The following is a 26,970-nucleotide window of genomic DNA, read 5'->3' as shown; positions in this document are numbered from 1 at the left end:
TATGACCTTAAATCTTTGCTGAAATATGAGGAATGGGCAAAAAGTTATTAAGGGACATAAGGCAAAACAGTAGTTTTAGTCATTCCCAGGTGTGAAATTCTGTAGACATTTAAAATTCCTTATTCATATACAAGGCTTTAGAGCTCCAAAATGTATATCCATTATTTCTTTTGAGCCTCACCGTATCCCTGTGAGGTCAGTACAGTCCAGGAAACTTAGGCTTAGACTAGACTACCTGCCTTAGAGTTACAGGGTGGGAAGCATGGCAAGAGATATCATGCTTCAGTGTTCACACCACATCACTTCACCCTCAGCTAAGCTGATGGAGTCTGAGGCTTTGCTGGCTCTAGTTTCTTAAACCCAGATGATCACAGAATTGGACCACTGAGGAAAATTCTGGCCCCTGTTTTGGCCATCACCAACTTCTCCTTGTGTTTGGTAAATCTCACGATCCTTTTGGAACCTGTTACAGGGACAGCCCAGACTGAGACCAGAGGACACTGGGGCCAGAGAGGTACAAGATGATCAGGAAGCAGTGCTGGGTAAGTATATGGGCTTTTTGTCAGATTTGGGAGGTTTGAGCTTTTGAAGCATGATGGGGGAAAGTTATCTCCCAGGGGACCTTTGTTCAACACTTGTTAACTTCTTGCAATATCCTACCTGTTCTGTGATTATTGTTCAAAAAGAGTTGACAAAACTGGCTCTCTGGACAGTCAGAAACAGGACCATGTTAATTCAAAGCCTCAAAAGAGCAGTATTTGGAAATGGCCAGTCAAAAATTGACAGTCTGATGAACAAAGGTATCTTGATATCTTGTTTTATAGACTGAAGAGTCCCTGAGTTGGCAGGGATTATTTGGCTTTTTGTGTCTCCTGTCTTCCATTAGAAATGATGCTGTAGGGACATCCCTGGTAGTCCAGTGGTTAAGACTTTGCCTTCCAATGCAGCAGGTGTGGGTCTGATCCCTGGTCAGGGAGCTAAGATCCCACATGCCTTGGGGACAAAAAAACCAAAACATAACGCAGAAGCAATATTGTAAAAAATTCAATAAAGACTTTAAAAATGGTCCACATCAAAAGAAAAATCTTTATATAAACAGCTCATGCAGCTCAATATTAAAAAAACAAATAACCCAATCAAAACATGGGCAGAATACCTAAATAGACATTTCTTCAAAGAAGACATACAGATGGCCAAGAAGCACATGAAAAGCTGCTCAACATCATTAATTATTAGAGCAAATCAAATCAGATCAAATTAATGCAAATCAAAACTACAGTGAGGTATTACCTCACACCAGTTAGAATGGGCATTATCAGAAAATCTACAAACAACAAATGCTGGAGAGGGTGTGGAGAAAAGGGAACCCTTTTGCACTGTTGGTGGGAATGTAAATTGATACAGCCACTATGGAGAACAGTATGGAGGTTCCTTTAAAAACTAAACATAGAGTTACCATATGACCCAGCAATCCCACTGCTGGACATACACCCAGAGAAAACCATAATTCAAAAAGACACATGCACCCCAGTGTTCACTGCAGCACTATTAACAATAGCCAGGTCATGGAAGCAACTTAAATGCCCATCGACAGATGAATGGATAAAGATGTGGTACATGTATACAATGGAATATTACTCAGCCATAAAAAGGAACGAAATTGGGTCATTTGTAAAGACGTGGATGGACCTAGAGACTATCATACAGAGTGAAGTAAGTCAGAAAGAGAAAAACAAATATCGTATATTAACGCATATATGTGGAATCTAGAAAAATGGCACAGATGAACCGGTTTGCAAGGCACAAATAGAGACACAGATGTAGAGAACAAACGTATGGACACCAAGGGGGGAAAGTGGCAGGGGGTGGTGGTGGTGGTGTGATGAATTGGGCAGTTGGGACTGACATGTATACACTGATGTGTATAAAATAGATAACTAATAAGAACCTGCTGTATAAAAAGTAAATTAATTAAATTTTTTTTAAAAAGAAATGATGCTGTAATTGAGTTCCAGGATGGTGACAACTAGTCTACGTAAAATGTTATTTCTAGGACCAGGTTTTCTCAGTCTTAGTTCCATACCATTTCCAGTCCCCCTACTTTGTTTTGAATTCTATATGGCTGAATTCCAGTTTTTATAAATTGAATTATAATACAAAGAAAACTGGACCAGCTTAGCTCAGCTATGCTGCTTTCTAATGGGCTACATTATTTCATTCAAGAAATAATTGAGACCCTACTTTATTCTAAGCACTAATAAATAAAAATTTCTTATTGTATTAAATGATTTTGAAGATAAGTTCCTGCTTGGACCTTAATTTCTGATACAATACAAGGAAGCTTATTTTTGTGGTATAACTGGCCATAAATTCAGGAAACCAAGATTCTACCTACATAGAAATTTACTTTGGAAAATTTGGAAGATAGATAAAAGTGTAATGAAGAAAGTAAAGATCATGCTTATAATCCCAATTTTTTAAAAGTACAGCACTGTATGATATTATACCATAAAAAGAAAGAGTATCTGACTTCTAATACCATACCTTCCCCTGGGGGAGAACTAAGCATAATTTAGTGGGATATGAACTTTGTTAGATGTTTGCACTGAATGCCCTAGTAGAACAAAGAAAATAATTATATGCTTTAAAAATTAAAGTAATTCCAGCTTGAGATATGTGCTGTGAATGAAAAATATACTGTGTTCTGAGAATGTACAAAAGAGAGAACTATCTATCTTTGGAGTTCAGAGAAGTCTTCCCAGGGATAGTGACATTTAAATTGAGCTCTAAAGAAGGAATCAGACTGAACTAGGAAAAGATGAAACTATATTTTCATTCTACTTGGACACTTGGGAATTTTTTTCTTTTCTTTAAAATATTCTTCAGACTGTGCTTCAATGTTCATTTCTTTCTTTCTTTTTCTTTTTTAGTCTGTACCTCTCCCTCACCTATTTCTAAATTCCTCCCATCTCCCACCCCTCCGGCAGCCACCTGTTTTTCTCTGTATCTATGACTCTGTTTCTGTTTCATTATGTTTTTCATTTGTTTTTTAGATTCCACATATAAGTGAACTTGTACAGCATTTGTCTTTCTCTGTCTGACTTACTTCACTTAGCATAACACCCTCTAGGTCCACCCATGTTGTCACAAATGGCAAGATTTCATTCCTTTTTATAGCTAATATTCCATTGTGTATATATACCACAGTTTATCTGTTCATCTGTTGAGGGGCACTTAGGTTGCTTCCATATCTTGGCTATTGTAAATAATGCTACAATAAACATAAGGGTGCATATATGTTTTTGAATTAGTGTTTTCATTTTCTTTGGCTAAATACCCAGGAGTAGAATTACTGTATCATATGGTAGTTCTGTTTTCAGTTTTTTGAGGAACCTTCTTACTGTTTTCCACACTGGCTGTACCAACATACATTCTCACCAACAGTGCCCGAGGGTTCCATTTTCTCCATATCCTCCCCAACACCTGTTATTTGTTGTCTTTTTGATAATAGCCATTGTGACAGATGTGGGGTGATATCTTATTGTGATTTTGATTTGTATTTTTTTGATGATTAGTGATGTTGAGAATCTTTTCATATGCCTGTTGCCCATCTGAAGTCATCTTTGAAAAAATGTCTATTCAGGTCCTCTGCCCATTTTTCAATAGGGATTTTTTTAAAAATAAATTTATTTATTTTTTGGCGGCGTCAGGTCTTTGTTGCTGCGCGTGGGCTTCTCTCTAGTTGCAGCGAGAGGGGGCTACTCTTCGTCGCAGTGCGCGGGATTCTCATTAGGTGGCTTCTCGTGTTGCAGAGCACAGGCTCTAGGCACGCGGGCTTCAGTACTTGTGGCACTCAGGCTCAGTAGTTGTGGCTCGTGGGCTCTAGAGCACAGGCTCAGTAGTTGTGGTGCACGGACTTAGTTGCTCCACGGCATGTGGGATCTTCCCAGAACAGGGCTCAAACCCGTGTCCCCTGAATTGGCAGGTGGATTCTTAACCACTGTGCCACCAGAGCTTTTTTTTAATGTTGAGTTGTATGAGCTCTTTGTATAGTTTGGATATTAACACATTAATGGATATAGTATTTGCAAATATCTTCTCCCATTCAGTAGATGGCCTTTTTGTTTTGTTGATAGTTTCACTGTGCAAAAGCTTTTTATTTATTTATTTATTTATTGAAGTATAGTTGATGTACAATATTATATAAGTAACAGGTGTACAATATAATGATTCATAATTTTTTAAAGAATTCTCCATTTATGGTTATTATAACATATTGGCTATATTCCCCATGTTGTACAATATATCCTTGTAGCTTATTTTATATGTAATAGTTTGTACCTCTTAATCCTATACCCCTATAGTGCCCCTACCCCCCCAACTGGTAACCAGTAGTTTGTTCTCTATATCTGTGAGTCTGCTTCTTTTTTGTTATATTCATTAGTTTGTTGCATTTTCTTAAATTCCACATGTAAATGATATTACATCTTTCTCTGTGTGACTTATTTCACTTAGCATAATACCCTCAAATGCAAAAGCTTTTTAGTTCGATGTAGTCCTATTTGTTTACTTTTGCTTTCATTTCCCTTTCTTGAGGAGGCATATCCAAAATAATATTGCTAAGACCAGTGTCAAAGAGCATACTGCCTATGTTTTCTTCCAGAAGTTTTATGGTTTTAGGTCTTAACACTTAAGTCGTTTTTAAAAATTTTTTATTGGAGTATAGTTGATTTAAAATGTTGTGTTAGTTTTTACTGTACAGCAAAGTGATTCAGTTATACATATATCCACTCTTTTTTAGATTCTTTTCCCATATAGGTTGAGTTCCCTGTGCTCTACAGTAGATCCTTATTAGTTTTCTATTTTATATACAGTAGTGTGTATATGTCAATCCCAATCTTCCAATTTATCCCTCCCCCACCTTTTCCCCTCTGGTAACCATAAGTTTGTTTTCTACATCTGTGACTCTCTTTCTGTTTTGTAAATAAGTTCATTTTTACCATTTTTTTAGATTCCACATATAAGTGATATCATATAATATTTGTTTTTCTGTGTCTGACTTACTTCCCTCAGTATGGCAATCTCTAGGTCCATCCATGTTGCTGCAAATGACATAGTTTCATTCTTTTTATGGCTGAGTAATATTCCATTGTATATATGTACCACATCTTCATTATCCATTCCTTTGTCAATGGACATTTAGGTTGCTTGCATTGCATTTAAGTCTTTAATCCATTTTGAGTTTATTTTTGTGTATGATGTGAGAAAGTAGTCTTTTGCATGTCAGCTGTCTACTTTTCCCAACACCATTTATTGAATAGGCTCTCTTTTCTCAATTATATATTCATATTTCCTTTGTTGTAGGTTAATCGACCATATAAGTGTGGGTTCATTTCTGGGCTCTCTTTTCTGTTCCATTGTTCTGTGTGTCTGTTTCTGTGTTAGTACCATTACTGTTTTGATTACTATAGTATAGTCTTAAGTCAGGGATTGTGATACCTCCAGCTTTGTTCTTCTTTTTCAAGACTGTTTTTGCTATTTGGGGTTGTTTGTGTTTCCATACAAATTTTAGATTGTTCTGGTTCAGCGAAAAATGCCATTGGTATTTTGATTGGGATTGCATTGAATCCATAGGTTGCCTTGGGTAGTATGGTCATCTCCACTTTCTGGAGAGTTTTTATCCTAAATGGATGTGAATTTTGTTAGAAGCTTTTTTGGCATCTATTGAAGTGATCTATGATTTTTATTATTTAATTTGTTAATGTGGTGAATCACATTGATTGATTTGCAGATACTGAACTCTCCTTGGGGATAAATCCCACTTGATCATGGTGTATGATCCTTTTAATGTATTGTTGAATTTGGATTGCTAGTGTTTTGTTGAGGATTTTTGCGTCTGTGTTCATCAGTGATATTGGCCTGTAATTCTCTTTTTTTGTGATATCTTTGTCTGGTTTTGGTAAGAGGGTGATTGTGGCCTCATAAAATGAGTTTGGGAGTATTCCTTCCTCTGCAATTTTTTGGAAGAGTTTCAGAAGGGTAGGTGTTAACTCTTTTCTAAATGTTTGATAGAATTCTCCTGTGAAGCTATCTGGTCCTGAACTTCTGTTTGTTGAGAGTTTTTTTAATCACAGTTTCAATTTCAGTACTTGTGATTGGTCTGTTCATATTTTCTATTTATTCCTGGTTCAGTCTTGGGAGATTGTACCTTTCTAAGAATTTGTCCATTTCTTCCAGGTTGTCCATTTTATTGGCATTTAGTTGCTTGTGGTAGTCTCTTATTCTGTGTATTTCTGTGGTGTCCATTGTTACCTTCTCCTTTTTCATTTCTAATTTTATTGATTTGAGCCCTCTCCCTGTTTTTCTTGATGAGTCTGGCTAAAAGTTTATCAATTTTGTTTATCTTTTCAAAGAACCAACTTTTAGTTTCATTGATCTTTGCTATTGTTTTCTTCATTTCTATTTCATTTATTTCTGCTCTGATGTTTATGATTTCTTTCCTTCTAACTTTGGGTTTTGTTTGTTCTTCTTTCTCTAGTTGCTTTAGGTGTAAGGTTAGGTTGTTTATTTGTGATTTTTCTTATTTCCTGAGTTAAGATTGTATTGCTAGAAACTTCCCTCTTAGAACTGCTTTTGCTGCATCCCATAGGTTTTAGATCATCGTGGTTTCATTTTCGTTTGTCTCTAGGTATTTTTTTATTTCCCCTTTGATTTCTTCAATGACCCATTAGTTGTTTAGTAGCATATTGTTTAGCCTCCATGTGTTTGTGTTTTTTTAGGGTTTTTTTTTGTAGTTGTTTGTGTGTCTGTTTCTATGTATTAGGTAGGTCAGTTGTGTTTCCTAATCTTGGGGAAGTGGCCTTATTTAGGAGATGACCTATGAGGCCCAGCAGCACACTTCCCTCTGGTCAACAGAGTTATATGCTCTAGTGGTGACCCCTATGTGGGCTGCATGCGTCCTTCTGTTGTGGAAGGGCTGCAACTGGCCACATACCTACTATGGACACACAGGCATGGCTGGCCCCTGGCCTGGTTGGTTGCTAGGCTCTGCCTAGTGCAGAGGCTGCTGGCTGCTAGTGGAGCTGGTCCTGGAGCAGCTGGCTGCATGGCCTGTGGAGTCCCTGTCCTGGTGCTGTCCCGCTGGTGAGTGGGGCTGGGTCATGGGTCGCCGGCTGCAGGCCCAGGGTTCCCAGAGCTGGTGCTGACCTGCTATTGGGTGGGGTTGGGGCATGGTGTGACTGGCTGCACAGTCTGGGCTGACCTGTTGGTCGGTGGGGCTGGATCACAAGGTGGCTGGCTTTGGGAGTACAGGGGCGCCAGGACTGGACCAGTCTGTCCTGGCACCCCTGGGTGGAGCCAGGTCCAGAGGTGACTGGCTGTGGAGCTCTGAGGGGTTCCAGGGCTAGTACTGACACACTAATGGGCAGAGCCAGGTTTGGGGTGGCTGGCTCTGGCCTGGGGGTCCTAGAGCTGGTAGATGAGGGCAGGTTCTGGGGCCAATGCTGGCCCACTGGTGGTTGAGGCTGGATTCCAGGGATGCTGGCTGAGGGGCCTAAGATATCTTGGAGCTGGTGTGTCCACCCGCTGGTCGGTAAGGTCCAGGGACTGGTGTCTGTCCACTGGTGGGGTTCTGGGGGCTGGGTTCTGGGCCAGCTGGGATGCTCAGGGGGCCTATGGCTACTATCGGCTTGCTGGTGGGTGAAGCTGTGTCCCTACATGGTTGCTGCTTGGTCTGGGGTGCCTCAGGACTGGTGCCAACCAGCTGGTGGGCAGGGCTGGGTCCTGGTGCTAATGAGTTAGGGGAAGGACTCCAAAATGGCTCTTGCCAGCACCAGTGTCCTCGTGGTAGAAGGAGTTCCCCAAACAGCTGCCATCAGTGTCTGTGTCCCATGGGTGAGTCCCAGTTGCCTCCTGCCTCTCTGGGAGGCTTTCCAAGATCAGATACTAGGTCTTACCCGAGGTCCTTCCAAATTACTGCTTTCACCCTGGGTCTCAACATGTGAGATTTTGTGTGTGCCCTGTAAGAGCAGAGCTGTGTTTCCTACTGCCCTCTGGCTCTCCTGAAAGTCAGCCCTGCTGCCTTCAAAGCCAAACGTTCTGTGGGCTCATCTTCCCAGTGCAGGATCCCAAGGGTGGGAAGCTCGATGTGGGGCTTAGCCGTCTTGCTCCTTGGGGAGAATGTCTGCAACTGTTCATGTCCACTAATGGTTTATCTGTATAAAGTGGATGATTTTGATCTGTAGATTCAGATTTGTCCTCAGGTCCTCTATGGGTATTATTGTTAATTGTTGCCTGTGTTCTCTTTTTATCTGGATGATGGCTCTGTTCTCCACATATATCCTTTTTTTTCTCTGCAGAAAAGAAGTACAGAGAAGAAAAAAAGTATTTCTAGAATGAATCTAATTTTTATTTTCCATCATTAATTTCTGCATTGTGGGTTCTGTTTATTCAGTTTATAATGTGGGGTTTAAACCGACAAGAATATTTTTGTTTTATTTACATTCTTTTCTCATTTAAACCAGCTGTACTTTGATTTCAGCATGTATCACTTCTTGCTCCTGCTCTAAATGCAATATTCTTAAGATTGAAAGTCATAGAATTAATTCTGATCATGTGTATCTTCTGGTTCCCTTCTAACTGATTTAGGTGATGGAGCAGAATGCAGAGTTCAAATAAGGGAAAAATTTTGCATCATGTTAGATAAGAACCATTTGCTTGGAGAATCTGAAAACTTCTGTCATGAAATTGCTCAGGAAGGATGAGAACTGTTGGAACGTTTGTTTGATGAGGATGTCAGAACAGGTGAGCAGCCACAGACCGTGATCCTTCAGGGAGCTGCTGGAGTTGGGAAGACAGCCTTGGGGAGAATGGTGATGTTAGAGTGGGCAACCCCTATGCCCACTCTAACCAGCAGAAATTTACCTATGTTTTTTATCTCAATGCAAGAGAAATTAACCCGTTGAGAGAGAGAAGAAGCTTTGCTCAAATGATATCAAAGGACTGGCCCAGCACAGAAGGCTCCATTGAAAGGATCCTGTCCCGGCCGAGTAGTCTCCTTTTTATTACTGATAGTTTTGATGAACTGAACTTTGCCTTTGAGGAACCTGAGTGTGTGCTGTGTACAGACGGGACCCAGGTACACCCGGTGTCCTTCCTCATGAGTCGTTTGCTGAGAAAAGTGAAGCTCCCTGAGTCATCCTTATTGGTGACGACAAAACTCACAGCTTGTAAGAAACTAAAGCCTTTGTTGAAGAGTCGGCATACCCAGCTACTGGGTATGTCTGAGGATGCGAGAGAGGCATATATTTACCAATTTTTTGAACATGAGAGGTGGGCCTTGCGAGTGTTCAGTTCCCTAAGAAACAATGAGATGCTTTTTAGCATGTGCAAAGTCCCCGTAGTGTGCTGGGTCGTTTGTAGTTGTCTGGAGCAGCAAATGGAGAGGGGTGGTGATATCACACTGACCTGCAAGACAACCACATCTCTGTTTACCAGCTGTATCTCTAGCTTGTTGACACGGGTAGATGGAAGCTTTCCTAATCTACCCAGCCAAACCCAACTGAGAAGCCTGTGCCACATGGCTGCCAAAGGAGTATGGACTATGACATATGTGTTTTACAAGGAAAATCTCAGAAGGCATGGGTTAGCGAAATCTGATGTCTCAGTTTTCCTGAACATGAATATTCTTCAAAAGGACACAGAGTATGAAAACTGCTATGTGTTCACCCACCTGCACATTCAGGAGTTTTCTGCAGCAATGTTTTATATGTTGCAAGGCAGTTGGGGCACCAGGGACAATTCCTTTTAGTCTTTTGAAGACTTGGAGCTGGTACTTGAAAGCAGTTATAAAGACCCCCATTTGCTGCAGATGAAATGCTTTTTGTTCAGCCTTTTGAAGGAAGATCGAGTGAAACAACTGGAGAAACTTTTAACTGTAAAATGTCACTGGAGATGAAATGGGAGATACTTCAGTGGATGGAAACACTAGGAAACAGTGAACATTTTCCATCACATCTGTTTTTTCTGGAGTTGTGTTACCACCTGTATGAGACTCAAGATGAAGTATTTATAAGCCAGGCAATGAGATACTTCCAAAAGGTTGTCATTAATATTTGTGAGGAAATCCATTTGCTTGTGTCTTCCTTCTGCCTGAAGCATTGCCAGTGTTTACGGACCATTAAACTGACTGTAATTGTGGTATTTGAGAAGAAGATGTTAAACTCAAGCTTTCCAGCTGAAACTTGGTAAGTGTGTTAGGTCAGTTCCCTGGAAGTGCCCTGTGAGGGAGTGAACGAAGTACATGTTGTCAGAGGGAGGGGAGGAGTTGTTTAACTGAGGTCCCAGAGCCAGGATAACCTTCCAGAATTGTCCCACCTTGAGACAAGGAGGCAGGCACTGAAACCCCCTATTGACCAGTCACAACTGGTCAATGGGCAAAAACGTGCCTGATGTGGCTCTCTTGGCCTGAGGGCAGCCCCAAGAGAAGGGCTTGGCTGAGAGCTGTCAGCTGTCAACACTCCCAGCACCTGTGGAATGAGTGCTTCAGTCCTCAAGGAGGGAGGCACCATAGGGCTAGCTTCCATCCACTGTAGGATGATATTTAACTTTTTAAAACAATGCCTTCCCGAAGGATAGGGACCAGGAATTTCTTGCTGAACCCAGGTTACATAGGTCATCTATCTGGACTGTTTCACTATAGTCTACTGACCTCACTCGCCTTCCCCATTACCTAAACACAGTTTGGCCTTTGTATGGAAGGTCTCAGCCCTTTAACACCTAAATGGAGAGAGTCAGATGTGGGTAAGAAATAGTAGGTGCTGAAGGAATATTTTGAAAGAATAAATGAACCTTCAGCATTTTATGCATACTATTTTACCCTCTCTCCTTCCTCCAGTTGCCTTTTCTGACTCTACGCATCTAAGTCTGGGGGTAGAATTGAACTATGGTATTCAGTTCCAGATTTAATTAATTGAGGGCTTACTATGTGGAATACAGTTATACAGTACATGGGGTATTTAACATGTTATCCGGTTTAATGCTGGTCAAAACCATATCTCAATTTATTTTTATGATTATAAAACTGAGATTCAGAGAAGTTCACCCAGAAAGTAAGTGTACAGTTATTGATTCAAGCACACATCAAATAATAGCTAAATTTGCTTAACACATACCTGACAGCCTTCTAAGTCCTAGCTCATTTAGTCTCCCAACAAATCCTACATAGATGCTATTATTTCCATTTTACTTATAAAAAACTGAGGTACCAAGAGTGTACATAACTTGACTGAGGTCACACATCTGATTATAAGTCCTTGGTTTTCCAGCTTTACCCAGGTTGTAACACTGCCATTGCATACAATTGTATTCCTTTTATAAGAACATGCATTTCATTTCTCTCTGAACTGTGGGCTGGGATGCTATGACCTTTGCTGTCCTTGGGGAGTTGTGAATAATCACCTGCAGTCAGTTTTCTAATTATGGCCTCATAGTTCTATTTATAGAAGATGTGATTCAACCCAGGGCATTAGAATGTATTTGATGCCTAATAATCATAATGTATTTGATGTTAGGATGGCATTCTGGCCACCATATCGCCAGTCTTCGTGCTACCTTCCCCTCACCTATGTTGTAGTGTTATCTAATCCTAGAGTTGCCACTGTTATGAAAATAAAAGAGACCAAGAGCCCAGTGTTTTTAAAGGGACAATATAGGTGACCTCAGTCTTTTCTATGGCATAACTAAATTCTAAACTACACGAGAGCAGGATCTCTGTCTTGTCCACCGTTTTATCCGTAGTATTTGTACATAGTAAGAGCTTGAATGTCTGAATGAATGATTTATTGCCTAGTTTTCTCAAATTTAAGACTCTCAGGTGATGTAGAGACCAGCCCTCTGCAATGTCATTTCTTCCACTTTAAGCAAGGCATGGGAGAACCAATATTGAGTAGTGAAGGGGATCACCATATGCCACTTCAAAACATGTCGCTTTTACATAAGAATTACTTTGAACTGAAGGCATTTGAGTTCCTGAAATCCCTTACTGCCTAAAAGCAGAACTTCTCAAAAGAACTCAGCTTTTAAAATCAGCTGTCATAAATCCCCTCCCCGGAGCAACTCTAATCCTGTCTTCTTGGAGACAGCAGTTGTCCCTACACTTAGATAGACATTATCACCATCATACCTCCCATCTGTTCTCCTAGTAATTTAGGTATATAGACCCCAAGTTCTAACCACTCCTTTGAGTTACTCATAACTGAGTAACTGGGTATCTCCCACATGTATCTGCAATGCACATGCTAATAAAATGTCCCCACTTTCTTCTGGAATGACTTTTGTCAGTCTGACTTACAGGGCCCTGTTCACAGAACCTAGGAGGGCAGGATGGAAAAAGGTATTTTTTCCTCCCCTACGGTAGCTATTATATGTAAGCCAGCATGGTAGACTTTTATGTTTTAATATAAATCATAGCAGCTACCAATTGTTAGGAACATTTATAAAGTAAAACATTTGCTAAGCATTTTCCATAGATGATACTGAATGTTCACAGTAATCCTAAAAAATAGAGACTATTATCTTCATTTTTTTATGATAAAGAAGCCAAAGCTCACATAGGTTAGTAATGTGGCCAGAATCACCCAGTTTACCCAGTTTAGTGAATGGTAGAGTTGGGATTCAGGACTCTTACATTCTAGAGCTTATGTTTATAATCACTAGGCTATCCTCTGTCTTATTGCTTATTACCCTTTATTTGTTTAAATGAGTTTATGGATAGTACGCCTAATAACTAAATTATATAGCATTTTAAAATTTACAAAGTGCTTTTGTGTACTCACTGAAATTGACTATTAGATCCTCACAACCCTGTGAAAAGAGATGGCATTTGCATTTTATGGCTGAAGAAAACTTGGAGAAAACTCAGAGGCCTGATGGGACTTAAAGTAGTACACCTAGAAAATGGTAGAACTGGAGCGCAAAGCCTGTGCTTCTTAATCTACACCACAGCCTCCTGATGTCTACACACTATTCCTAATCTTACTCTTTGCGGTCATGTGTTATTTTTCTTCTGGATATTGGCTCTTGAGGTATATGGAGATTTCTCTCTCGTCCCACCTGAGTCTCTTCCTGTAAAGTGAAGTCCCTCTAGTTGTTATTCCCTGTGTGCCGAGTGAGTGTGTTGGGGGGATGGGGGAGCTGTTGAGCACATAAAGCCCCTGAGCGCCAAGAGGAAGACCTCCTGAGGGACTGGCTCAAGCCAAGGCTGCCCCAGGTGCTCCGGCCATTTCCAAACTACACTTACTTTCACCCAGTACCATGTTCTGAGAGTTGCCTGGGCCAAAACAGATTGGTTGGTCTTTTCTTTTTCTAACCATTTAGGCAAAGGGCTGGTGGTTGCATTATTCGTTGGTGGCAAGATCTCTGTTCTGTGCTTTATGCGAATGAACACTTGAGAGAAGTGGACTTGTGTCACAGCAACCTTGATGAGTTAGCAATGAAGACTTTTAATCAAGAACTAAGACACCCAAACTGTAAACTACAAAAACTACTGTAAGTCTGGTGTGAGATAATGTAACGGAGTTATTCTACTGTCTTTCTTTATCCCACCTTCCACTCCTACTTATTAAGGGGAACCAACAGTAAACAGAAATTAAAATCTACTGCATGAAATACTCTAAGAACACCGACTATAGAAACCTCTGGGGACGTGGGAGCATAACTAACTTGTTCTGGGAAAGATTGAGCAGAGCATAGTGGAAGTTGACCTGAGTTTTTGAGGCTTGATTAGGAATTTTCTAGATAAAGAAGAACACAGAGCTGAGGCATTCCAGGCAGATCGACAAAGCATTTTCAAAGACAAGTTCTGGAGCGTACTATTTTTTTCCCATTCAGTGCAGTGCACAGATCTTGAGTGTTCAGTTCATTGAGTTTTAACAGTTGCATACACCTATGTAACCAATACCCAAAACAAGGTAGAGAATAATTCCCTCACCTCATAAAGTTTCCATATACTCCTTTCTGTATTCACTCCTTTCACCCTGTCCTGTCCCAAAGGCAACCACTTTCTAACCTCTATCACTGTACATTAGGTTTGTCTGTTCTTGGAGATCGTTTAGATTGATTCATACAGTATGTATTTCTTGGGTCCATCTTCTTTTGCTCAACAAAATTTTTTTTAAATTTATTCATGCTATTGCGTGTTTCAGTTGTTTCTTTTAATTGCTGATTAGCATTCCCTTGTATGACATACTACAACTTGCTTAGTCATTCTCTCGTTAATAGACCCCTGGGTTGTTTCCAATTTTTGGCTATTATTAATAAGGTTTCTATGGATATTCATGTACAAACCTTTTTCTTGTGATATGTTTTCATCTCTTGGACTAATGCCTAGGAATGGAATTGTTAGCTCATAGATGTATGTTTAACTTTTTAAGGAATTGCCAACCAGTTCTTCAAAGTGGTGTTACCATTTATAGTCCCACCTGCAGTATATGACAGTTCCAGATGCTCCTCATTCTAGCCAACATTTGCTATTTCCTTTTTAAAATTTTTATTATGTCTTCATTTGATTCTAGATACCCTACCACTTTTGTTTACATTTGCTTGTTTACATGTCTCTCTCCCGTCTACTGGCTCTACTAGGAGCTGGAACTGATCCTATTTTTTTCTGTATTCAGTGACCATCAATGTGCCCAAGGCCTAACTGGTGCTCAGTAATATGTACTGAATGCGGGAACAAATGACAGATGCTTGTTTCCATTAGCACTAAAGATTAATGTTCTTTTTGGGGGGAACAGGCTTCCCCCTAGATATTTCCCTTATAATCTTATTGTTTTTAGTGAGATCTGACCTTAGATTTCAAGTAACTAGATGCGGTCTGGTCTTGCATATAGATGTGGTAGACAGTTGCACATACGTGATGATGAAGGAGTTCCAGCCCTTTTCACTTACCCCCATTCATCCCCCTTACAGTGTCCCTTCACTGGATGCCACCAACCCCAATGTTAACAATAGCTAATGCCTTCTTTGAAGTTAGATGTCTTCCTCTTTTATAATGTAAGGGTCTCTGGGGGGATGACACCATGAATGCAGCTCTCAGTCTTTCTCACATTAGCATAGCCTCACTTACTCAAGTCCCTTTTCCCTAACAAGGAGATTGTAATTTCAATTTATATTTCGTGAGTGCATTGGGCGTCTTTACTAGATGATGGTGGCTAGCACTCTAAATGGGTAAAAGCTTTATTTTCTTGATGTGCTTGGCTAGATGGGGGGTGAGGGTGAAGGGTGAGTGATCTGCAAAAGTGAGGGGAGGTAATATCACAGAGGGAGGTTTTTGAACAGTTAGTGGCAGTATGACCACACCGGGCATTTGGGGCCCTCAGAGGCGATAGAGAAGACTCAGCTATAACTCACAGTGACTAAGTTAGGAGATGGAAAATAGACAGAAAAATTGGCAGATTTAACTCACTTCATATTCTGCTTTGAGCTGTCCCTGTATACCTAGCAAAGCCCACTAGATGACAGGGAATATTTTGCAATAGAGTGTTTTGCTAATGATACGTCAAATAGTTTTGATATTAACTGTGAACTCATATTGGGTTACAGGATTAATGTTGTGAATTAATGTTGTAATTGCAGTATTTGGAATAGCTCAAATAATATTTGGTCATCATTCCTTGGACTAAGAGTTCAAAAACTTCTCTTCTGCTTCTCCTGATGTTACACCTTCTTTTCCTTCAAGGTCGAAAAAAAGTTGAGCGTATCCGTTGTCAGAATATAATGGACATATAAGTTGTAACCCAGTTTTTTTCTAGGCAACATCCTGAAGTTTGAATTTTTGACCTTGACCTGGAATATGAGAAATCCAGTGTAAGATAAGAGATGGCAGGAATATTTAGACGGTATCTAAGAGTTTGGCTTGAAAAGAAAAGGATGTTGTAACCAGGAGCAGAGATGATCTTGTAATCCCTCCTGTGTATTTTTCTTCTGAAGGTTGAGATTTATTTCTTTCCCTGATGATTGTCAGGGTATCTCTAGTTCTTCGATTCACAATCAGAATCTGATGCATCTTGACCTAAAAGGGAGTGATATTGGGGATAATGGAGTAAAGTCATTATGTGAAGGCTTGAAACACCCAGACTGTAAACTACAGACTCTGAGGTAAGTCATGAGTTGTTGTATATGTGCGTGTGTGTGTGTTTATAATTGAGACTTTTGTCTGTCCAAATAGATTCTCACAGCCTGGACTTGCTGTTCTTAGGGCTAGCTTAAATCTACTTTCCTGATATGGAATAGCAGGGATTAGTAGATTCTGGCATATTTCTTTCTGATAGGACTTCTAACTCCTCCCATCACCCCACCGAAGACCCCCTCATTGTATAGTTCTCTGTGTCTCCATCTCTTAAATCTAGGGAAAAAATGGGAGTGGACCCAGAATTTATCAATTTTTCATATTTAAAATGCAGGAATAGGATATTCATTGTCTTTGAACTCTCACAGAAAAGAATGCACTAATGGTATCTGGGGGCAGTGCTGAGGCAGACTCAGTTTTACCTAATTTTTGATCATGAATCCCCCTCACCTTATAATTACAACTCAGTGACTAGTACAGAAAGTTGAGGAAGAACAGTGCAGCTGTGGGTGCCTTCTCGCTGTCACACACTATTGATGGTCCTGATTCTTTTCCTCTACAAAACTGAGAAGATTAGCGATCATACTTCATCTCCACATTGTGTGATGGGTTTCAAGAAAGCTCTTATTTTCCAATGAAAGGAATTTAAATCAGCTTATGACAAAATAAAAACAACCAAAGAAAGAAAACCCAAAAAATCATTACTGTAAGTTTTACCTCAGAAGTTTTTGTAATCTCTAGACTCAGTTCAGGGGGATGAGACTGAACCCTGATGCATGAAGGGCCAAGGTAGTTCTGTATCTGTGGGAAGTAAATCATATTCTATGTGTGAAAAAAGTAAAATCTGAAAAAAGACCTTCTTTTTGATAACTTCTTCCACATTGTAGGCTTGATAATAGGGTAGCCCTTAAAATATGTTGAGCACATAGAGTGAAAAATCCTGGGCATGCTATCAGTGCCTAATTATGCCCAGAATCCTGTCTTAGTTTGCATATGTTCTGCCATTGCAGGTTATAAGCAAGGTGAGGGAGCAATTGTTGTTTGCTGTTTCACCAGACAGACACCTGAAGAATGCCAAATGGTATAAATGCAAAACACCTCTTAGATCTTCAAAGGTTTGGGTTAGAGGACTAACATTCCAGAAAGGGAGCATCTAAAATAGTTGCCAGAAGAAACTGATTAGTTGCCAAAGATAAGAGGAGGGTACTTGAGAATGACAAGTATCCACAGCCTAGGTTCTATTATTAACTAGAATAAAATACTTTATAACAGGTAGAGAGCATATGGTCCAGTAGAAATGTTTGTTTTTCCAGGAGTCAGGAGCCCTTGCAGCTTATTACAATTGTTTACAGTCCTTAAGTGCTCAAAGCATAATGAGTCATGATAAATATGCACAGACTTTGAAAAAGTGAGAGTATATACTTTGAAACTAGAAGTTCTGCCGCCTGCACAGGTGATACAGCAGGCAGAGACTTGACTTGAAAACGGAACTACCAATCCTCTCTTCTCTCTTACAAAAATCTCTCTCATTCATCAACTTTAATAAAGCTTGATATGTATGTATCCACAGCTTCATAATCATCCTAAACAAGGTTTAAATGAGATATCACTTAAACCAGGGGTCCCCAGCCTTTTTGGCACCAGGGACTGGTTTCGTGGAAGACAATTTTTCCACGGACCGGTGGGTGGGGGATGGTTTCGGGATGATTCAAGTGCAGGACATTTATTGTGCACTTTATTTCTATTATTATTACATTGTAATATATAATGAAATAATTATACAGCTCACCAGACAATCAGAATGCAAAATCAGTGGGAGCCCTGAGCTTGTTTTCACTTGCCACTCACTGATAGGGTGTTTGTTTTTTTTTTTTGTTTTTTTTTTTTTTTTGCGGTATGCGGGCCTCTCACTGTTGTGGCCTCTCCCGTTGCAGAGCACAGGCTCCGGACGCACAGGCTCAGCGGCCATGGCTCACGGGCTTAGTTGCTCCGCGGCATGTGGGATCTTCCCGGACCAGGGCACGAACCCGTGTCTCCTGCATCAGCAGGCGGATTCTCAACCACTGCGCCACCAGGGAAGCCCACTAATAGGGTTTTGATATGAGTCTGCAAGCAATTGGTTTATTATGGTCTCTGTGCAGTCAAACCTCTCTGCTAATGATAATCTGTATTTGCAGCCGCTCCCCAGTGCCAGCATCACCACCTCAGCTCCACCTCAGATCATCAAACATTAGATTCTCATAAGGAGCCTGCAACCCAGACCCCTCGCATGCGCAGTTCACAGTAGGGTTCCCGCTCCTATGAGAATCTAATGCTGCAGCTGATCTGAGAGGAGGCGGAGCTCAGGCGGTAACGCGAGCGATGGGGAGTGGCTGTAAATACAGCTGAAGCTTCGCCCGCTTGCCCACCCGCCGCTCACCTGCTCTGCATCCCGGTTCCTAACAGGCCAGGGACCAGTACCAGTCCATGGCCCAGGGGTTGGGGACCCCTGGTTTAAATGTTTAAGCCCTAACTTTTTTTTTCCCCTGACTTTTTAAACATAAATAATATGGGATATAAGACAATACGTTGATTTTGCTATTTTAATTTGAATAGTATGAAGAAGTGGTAACAGATTGTTGTAAGAATGTAATTTATTTTCTCTCTTTGAAGTTTAATTTCTTTAGATGTATTTAGATAAACACAAATTACTAATTTTTAAAATATTACATTACTCCAAGTTTCCAAAATCAATTAATAAGTTTAGAAAATATATTCAAGTTAACATTAAGGAGAGTATAGCCACTGTTAGTAACTAAGAATTTAGCAAAACAGTATTATATCTTAAGCTTGACCCAGATAGTATAGTGTTTGTAATATTGTCTCATTCCAAGATTTATAAGATCCTAATTTATAAAGATGTTATTTATTTAACTCATTTAAATTATACACCCAGATTTATATTTATATTCTTTTAAATAGTAACATAATTATAAAGCAGAAACTAACACACCATTGTAAAGCAATTATACTCCATTAAAGATGTTTTAAAAAAATAAGCAATAAATATTTACATAAGAAATGATTATTTGACCTACAAGGGAACTGTAAGAGATTTACGAAATCCTTTAGACTTATTGTTAAAGAAATGCAAAGCCTTATGTGATCTAAGAAAACGTGTGCATTTTTATTTCTCACTTTTAGTAAAATCAGGGAGAAGTCCCATAGCCGTTTTAGGTCTCAAATTTTAGACCACATTAATTTATCTAATGATTTACCTTGCTTTAGAACAGGCCCATGAAGCCTGTCTTATTGATGTAAAAGCTCTTTCTCTTGTGAGCACCATTCCTCTGGCACCTGTGGTGCATTCGGCCCATACACGGGGAACACATAACTTCTGCAACCGTACTGCTTTAGCAACAACTCCATTCTGCCATATCTCAATGTCTAGTTCATATTAGAAAAATAATCTCACGCGCAACAACAAGAAATTCTTGGGCAACCTGAAAATTGAGCAGCAGGCATTTTTAGAAAAGAAAAATATATTCAGACAGCTGTTCTGAATATAATAAGAACAATAAAATCAATAAGAACAACAAAAAGATAAAAATTATAATGTGCTTACTTTGAAGGGGCTTTGGAAATTTTCAGCCCAGGGCCTCGTTTTAGTAGCAATATTAAGAGATTATAGGGCTGGTTCTCCAATAGGACCCAAAAGTAAGTTAATGTATCTCCTCCGTTTCGCTGGTTCATATTTAGGGATAAGTATGGAGCCACAAACCTCAGTTCTCAGCTTCCCTTTTGACTGAGTCACTGGTGATTGATGTTACATATTAATGTAAACGAGACAGGACCTTCAAACTCTAGAAAAAGAATTATATATATTTTTTTTATTACCTTAATGCATGTGAGAGGAGAGTACTGATGATCTTTTTTTCTGCTTTAACAAAATTCTTTCAACACTTGTAACATTCAGGAATTCCAAAATATCAATTTGATTATTGCAAGAGAGACACATTTTTATATAAGACAGTCAAAATTACAGACTTAAAAGCACTTAAGGGTTGTTTTCACAAGACATAGCAACAGTTTCTAAGGTCCAGGTATCTTGTAAGATTCCCTTGTTATGATAAAACAATAAAACACAGAAAAAATGTTCTTACAAAATATTTTCTGACTCGTAATACCATCTGCTTTTCTTTGCAGATGCAAGGGAAAGAGGGAACGTTTTCTTTTTTTGAGGCTGATATTTCATTCATAAAGCATTAGGAGGTCCATAGCTGAAATTCTATTAATTGGCACGAAGAAAAGAAGAGAGTTTGAGAAACTCAAACTTATAATATGGAAAGGATAAGAGCAAAATAGATTATGAACAAAGGGACTCTGGGGCGTGTACTGTTTATATCTCCAGTTAGAAGCATTTTTTAATGTTTTCAGTACTACTTCTATTTCTTGATTCACAAATGAGCTACATTTTGTTTCATTTTTGTTTTGTGTCCAGGTATTTTGGAACATTTGCAAGTTATAGTGCCTGTTTTTAATTGGTGATTATTAGTTATTACTCTTCAGGGTCCCCCCCCCAAATATATCTTGACCAATTCAAAAGGATTACAGCATTTAAAATACCCTTATATAAGCCAATACATTTAGTATACCTCGATCATACAATTTCCAGTATGTTCATTTAATCTAGGATTACAAGGGCTAAATATTTTACCCTTTGAACTCTTTCAAAACTTTTCTGACTTTTTATCATGGCAACACATGAATACAATTATTTAGACTTAATTCTGTACACTTAATTTTTAATCAATGTATACTGCTAGTTTTGGGTTTTATTTTCTTAAACTCACCTTTCCCACTGTATAAAATCTTAATTTTGATTCATTGCATGATTGGCTGGTACAATTTTAAACTAACATTTTCATGCAATGTGTGTGAATGATACATTTTATGACTTCCTTTATGTCCTTTGATTGCCTTCACAGATGAATGACTTGGGTCTTGGTCTTAGGTCTCCACTCTGTTCTTCACACTTTGACTTTGTTACATTACTTTTTTCTAGTGTTCTAAAGAGACGTCTAAGGATAACCTGACACTTCAACCCCTTAACTCCCTCCCACCTTCCCAGACTTTCTCACTAGTGTTCTCAGGATTTTTTAAAATTACTTTTACATTTTATTACTTTTGATCTGAGGGAAACCTTTCTTTTTTCCCCTCAGAAATGATTTCTTTAAATTGGTTTTTTAAAATGACGTCAGGGCTCACTCTCTTGCTCGTGCTGTCTCTGTCTCTCTTTTTCTTTTTTTTTTTTTTTAACTTTCCCGGTACGCTGGGCTCTCACTGTTGTGGCCTGTCCCGTTGCGGAGCACAGGCTCCGGACACGCAGGCTCAGCGGCCATTGCTCACGGGCCCAGCCGCTCCGCGGCATGTGGGATCTTCCCAGACAGGGGCACGAACCCGTGTCCCCTGCATCGGCAGGCGGACTCTCAACAACTGCGCCACCAGGGAAGCCCATGTCTCTCTTTTTAAAGAGCATCTAATAGTCATTGGTTGTAGCTCTGTTCCTATATAACTCTTACTTATTTTTTGTCCTCTAGAATCTTTTTCCCCCTTCCTTCTTGGGGAGTTTCACATATTTATTTATATTGATTTTGCTTTTTATTGCTTCAAATTCAGATTTCAGTTCTCTGTTGGTTTTTTTGTTTTGTTTTGTTTTGACTTTTTGGGGGTTTTTTTGGCTGCTCCATGAGGCATGCGGGATCTTAGTTCCCCAACCAGGGATCGAACCTGTGCCCCTTGCAGTGGAAGCATGGAGTCCTAACCAGTTGACCTCTAGGGAATTCCCCTGATCTCCACTTCTGATGTGGTATTCTTGTTTCACAGAGTCTGCATCTTCCTATACATTTAAAATATAAAGGAAGCCTTTCTAAGCACTTTCTTCTGTTTCCTAGTTTTCTGGTTTTTATACATGTGCTTATTTTCTGTCCCTTAGTGTAATGTTTTCTTTCTGTTAAGCTTTAATATTTTATCCACAGGTCCCATAATATTGGAGTCTCTCTTCTGTCTAGAAGAGCTCTATCCAAACATAGTTTATAAGATTTCCCTTGTTTCCCTAATTGCGTGCCTGGCTGCTGATATAATAACACTTTTGTATTAATCTGCTCAGTCTCCCATAACAGAATACCCAAAATAGCACAGACTTAAACATTATAAGTTTATTTCTCACAGTTCTGGAAGCTGGAAGGTCAAGATGAAGGTGTTGGCAGGGTTGGTTTCTGGTGAGGCCTCTCTCCCTGGCTTGTAGATGTCTACCTTCTCATTGCATCCTCACATGGCCTTTTTGTGTGTGTGCTCACTCCTGGTGTCTCTTCCTCCCCTTATGAGGACATCAGTCCTATTGGATTAGGGGTCCATTCTTACAACCTCATTAACCTTAATTACCTCCTTAGAGGCCCTGTCTCTAAATACTGTCACATTGGGCTGGAGGTAGGGCTTCAACATACAAGTTTGGGGAACAAGTCCATAACAACTTGCCAAAGCAAGGTGAGGTTTTCAGCCTTGAGCCATGTTCTAGGTCATCCACTGAGGTCTAATTCTGGACTGAGGAGGGAGTTTCTCCTGTTCCTACCTCTCTATACCCTGATTTTGATGTAGAGAACCAATTCTCAAGGGACTCAAGTTGATAAGTCCTTGATGAATGGGAGTAAGTGGAACAATTCCAAGTTCCAGGAATGCTGCTGCCTGACTCTTCTTACAAACAGCTGATATTAGTCCCAGCTGTGGTCAAAGCACAAGTCGTCTCTAAAAATAGGGGCTGTACATGTACTTCTTATTTTCTTCTTCTGTCTCCCTTCCTCTTTCACTTTATTTTTAGAAACCATTTTATTTTATTTCTGATTTACTTCTTGTTTTCACTGTGAAGGACAGGGTTCCTCAGAAAACATAGTTTGGCTTCCATGAAGAAACGAGCTCTTGGCAGACAGTTTTGTGGTTGTCACAGCTTTTGCCTCTGATTTCCTGCCCACTTCTATTCTGTTTTAGAAGTCAAAGAATGCAAGGATACAGCCATCCTCCAGTCCACCTTCTTCCAAGTTGTAGTTAAAGGAAATTTCTCCCAGATTATAATTTAAAGATATTTTTAAATGCTTTCATACATATTTCATGGGGGAACTGGGGAGGTGGGGATGGAAGAGACAAACTTCCTCCCCTCCCCTCTCTAACTCTCTCTATCAGAGCCCCGTGCTTTAGTTAAATCATTCTCATTCTATGTAGGGAAGCTGGATTTGCAGAACAAATCCCAAAGACTGGGAAACCACACCCTCTGGCCTGGTGAATGGGGGTTATAATTATTCTCTGAGGAGTGGTCATTTCTATTTTTCTGTATTGTTTTCCAGCTTGGAATCAATCCTGCGACCTAACTATGGTTTGTTGCCTAAATATCTCTAAGGCTCTCATCAGAAGCCAAAGCCTGTTATCTCTGAATCCATCAACTAACAGTCTCTTGGATGATGGAGTGAAGCTGTTGTGTGAGGCCTTATTGCATCCAAAGTGTAACCTAGAGAGATTATCGTGAGTCTTTCTGTACTATTTTCTATAGATTCATTTTGCTCAGTCTTGTGTAGATTAATTATGACCTGAATGGGGAAACTGCTTGGGTCCTGACATTAACTGGCTCATTCATCAATCCTGCAAGATCTCTTTCTTTTCTTCTTCTACCTCCCTTCCTCTTTCACCTGTAGACATTTCTTTATGATGGACATCTTATTTTCATTCTTTTCTAGGCTTATCCTCTCTCCTCTCCTACGTTTTGTTTCATCATACCCTGTCCATAGCTGCAATGGAATTCATGATTTAAGTAGGTTTGATGAGGTTGCTTCTATAGTAGAGATGTAGGGGTTGTGAGTACCAGCTAATTTCCCTGTGAAGAAGAAGAGAAGGATGCACTTTGGGAATTGACTGATCCCTCCCCATCTGTCTTTCTCCTTCGGCTTAGAAAGCTGTGGGCTCATGGTAGCTGGTTGTGAGGATCTCTCTTTGGCTCTCATCAGCAATAAAAGGCTGATACATTTATGCTTGGCGGACAATGTCTTGGGAGATAATGGAGTAAAGCTTATGAGTGATGGCTTGAAACATCCAGAGTGCACTCTACAGAGCCTTGTGTGAGTGTCTGCTAGTTTTCATACTTCCAATATAATACACATTTTGAAATATATTTAAACTGGGAAAATATTATGGATATATTATGTCCCTTTTCCCCTAGAATCTTTAATGATAATGAAGATGATGAGGATGATGATATTAATAATTGCCATTTATTTTGTCCTTACTTTGTGCTGGGCCCTGCGCAAAATTTGTTTAACCTGAACAGAAGTACCTATTGGTGTCACATTGGCCACCTGAGTTCTAAGTGCCTCACTGAACAGGTAAGGAATGTGAGCCTTAGAAAGACTATGCAGCTTTCATAATGCTTACAAGAAAATGATGGATTTAGGACTAAAGTCCACCCATCCAACTCTATATTCTGGGTGCCAAACAGGTAAATATATATCAATACCATTAAATAAAAACCATTAAATGCATCACGTGGTGTGGCTGGATCATGGTGTGATTCTACTGTTCGTTGCTGTTACGTAACTTCCTAGGCGTGGAATTGATGAGTCAGAATTTTAAATTTTGTCAGATATGGTTAAACTGCCTCCAGATAGATTGTGTACATTCCCTCAGCAGTTTAGGGGCTTACATTTTTAATATCTTCACTTTGTGTCTACAAGCTTCTTTATCAATATTACTTAGATAGTTGAAAATAACTCTAAAAATGATTTGATGTTGAACATCTTTTTGAATGTTTTTGGCCTCTAGTATTCAAGGAATTGCCTCTTCATAAGGCTCAGTTTTCTCCTGGATGTTTTCTGTTATATATGTTATGGCATTAATATCACATATACATTTTTACTATTATTTTTTATATATTGTAAATAACTTACCTAGCATGTTGCTGTATTTCTAACTTTCTTTATGGTCATTTTAGGATATAGAAGTTTACAACTTTTGTGTAGTCAAATTATGACTCCTCATGACTTCTAGGAGTTTTTTCATAATTGGAAATACCTTTTTTTAAAAAAAAAAACCCACTTATGTCATCTTTTGCATATCTTTATGACTTAATTTTTAACACTTAAATTTTAAATTACTCCAAATTTATTTTGTTATAAGGCTTAAACTTACTTTCCCCTGTATGTTAGATCTGTTGTCCCCAAATCATTTATGGCATAATGTATCTTTTCCCTTCTGATTGGAAATGCCACTTTTCTTATGTACAAAAAGTCCTTAGTTAATTATGATTACTCTCATTTTACTCCATTTGCCTGCTCCTGTGCTCCATAGAGCTACTTCCACAGTAGGATACTATATTTATGTACAGTGTAAGGACGTTAACATATTGTTTATAGTAAGAAAAATTCTGAAGAACAAGAATCCAGTTTGTAGCCCAGTTTGGCGCAAACCTAAGGATCCCAAGTGAGACAGCCAAAGAGGCAATGGGGGAAGAGGGCATTTCATCTGACACGGAGTGCGGTCAAGTAAATATAGGATTGTAACATGAAATCTCTTCAAAGATATAAATCTCTAGGCAGTAGAGCAGTGATTCCATCTTTCCTTACATTGTCCTTCCCGTAGGCTGAGGCGTTGCCATTTCACTTCACTCAGCAGTGAATCTCTCTCAACCTCCCTCCTATGCAACAAAAGCCTGACGCATCCGGATCTGGGATCAAACTGCCTACAAGATGATGGAGTAAAGCTTCTGTGTGATGTCTTTCGGCATCCAAGCTGCAGTCTCCAAGACCTGGAGTAGGTGTTCTGTGACTTTACTTTTGTGTAGCTTTATGTACTGTGACGGCAGGGGAGACGCGGAAAGAAAGGCTGGGAGTGGAGTATTTGTCAGAGAAAAGAATACAAAGCTGATTCCCTCTCTCTCATTCTGCCTGAGACAAGCTGGGGAAATCTATTCATCAGATTTTTCTGAAACAATTACTACAGTAATTACAGTCAACTTCCCTCATTCCCTCAGGTAAGGAGGACCAGAGACATCAGGCGGAACGGTAGCTGTTTCACTTTTTCCTTGGTTGTGCTCCAGGGAGCCTACTGTGTGTCTTCTACCTTACATCCACGAAGCTGAAATTGTGCTCTACTAGTTTTTCTTTCTTACACTCAGGTTTATAATTAGGTCAACTTTGAAAGAAACTGGGAATGAAATTTTTTAAAATATCCAACAATCCAGTCATTCTTAAACAGCAACCATTTTTATTCCTCTTATGTTCTCCCTTGCTCTGGGAGTGTGTAAGACATACATGTGCATGATATGTGTATATGTAATTGTGATTACTGTGTAGACATGACTTTGAGGTTTCCTTTTCACATGATAGTATTTCAGAAACACATTTAAATACTTACATAAATTATCTGATTATTTTAATGGCTACATGATGTTTAATATTTCATTAGGTAAATATTGTGGCTCGAGTGAAGCAAGATAGAAGTGTCACTTAGAAATCTCACTTTCCCACTAGGGCCTCCCATGGGATTAGTAGCCTGGGTGAGTCATTAAGGATCTAAGCCCAACATTGTTTTTCTAGAACGATAAACTGATGATCAGTGGTATACCCAGAAGTGTTTGGCCTGACTGGACTGACTCATGATAACCAAATTTCCAAATGAGTTTAATAGTTGATTGTCACATCTGTAAACACTAAGGTGATTGAACTCTTGGATCCAATAAGCACCTGTACTTCCTCTGGGAAAATGTATATGATATGGGTTACAATGTGATTCTCTCGTTTCCTTCATTATTATTCAACTAGAAGACA

The 26,970-nt window shown here is 39.5% G+C and overlaps 1 protein-coding gene across 1 annotated transcript in view; it reads left to right on the top strand.

Annotated features, from left to right (window-relative positions):
* The window catches only part of NLRP14 (NLR family pyrin domain containing 14), a 39,028-nt gene that overhangs the window by 626 nt on the left and 11,432 nt on the right, over positions 1-26,970 (top strand). Inside the window, 10 exon segments of the mRNA XM_059069118.1 lie at positions 473-485; positions 487-542; positions 8,647-8,894; positions 8,897-9,920; positions 9,923-10,244; positions 13,381-13,545; positions 15,988-16,166; positions 23,503-23,677; positions 24,097-24,267; positions 25,784-25,954. Coding sequence (XP_058925101.1) covers positions 473-485; positions 487-542; positions 8,647-8,894; positions 8,897-9,920; positions 9,923-10,244; positions 13,381-13,545; positions 15,988-16,166; positions 23,503-23,677; positions 24,097-24,267; positions 25,784-25,954 — 2,524 coding nt within the window.

The sequence above is a fragment of the Kogia breviceps genome, chromosome 7 (genome assembly GCF_026419965.1).
Source record: "Kogia breviceps isolate mKogBre1 chromosome 7, mKogBre1 haplotype 1, whole genome shotgun sequence".
NCBI lineage: Eukaryota > Metazoa > Chordata > Mammalia > Artiodactyla > Physeteridae > Kogia > Kogia breviceps.
Note: the sequence above shows the minus strand (reverse complement) of the source record. Positions and strands in the feature narration are given on the sequence as shown.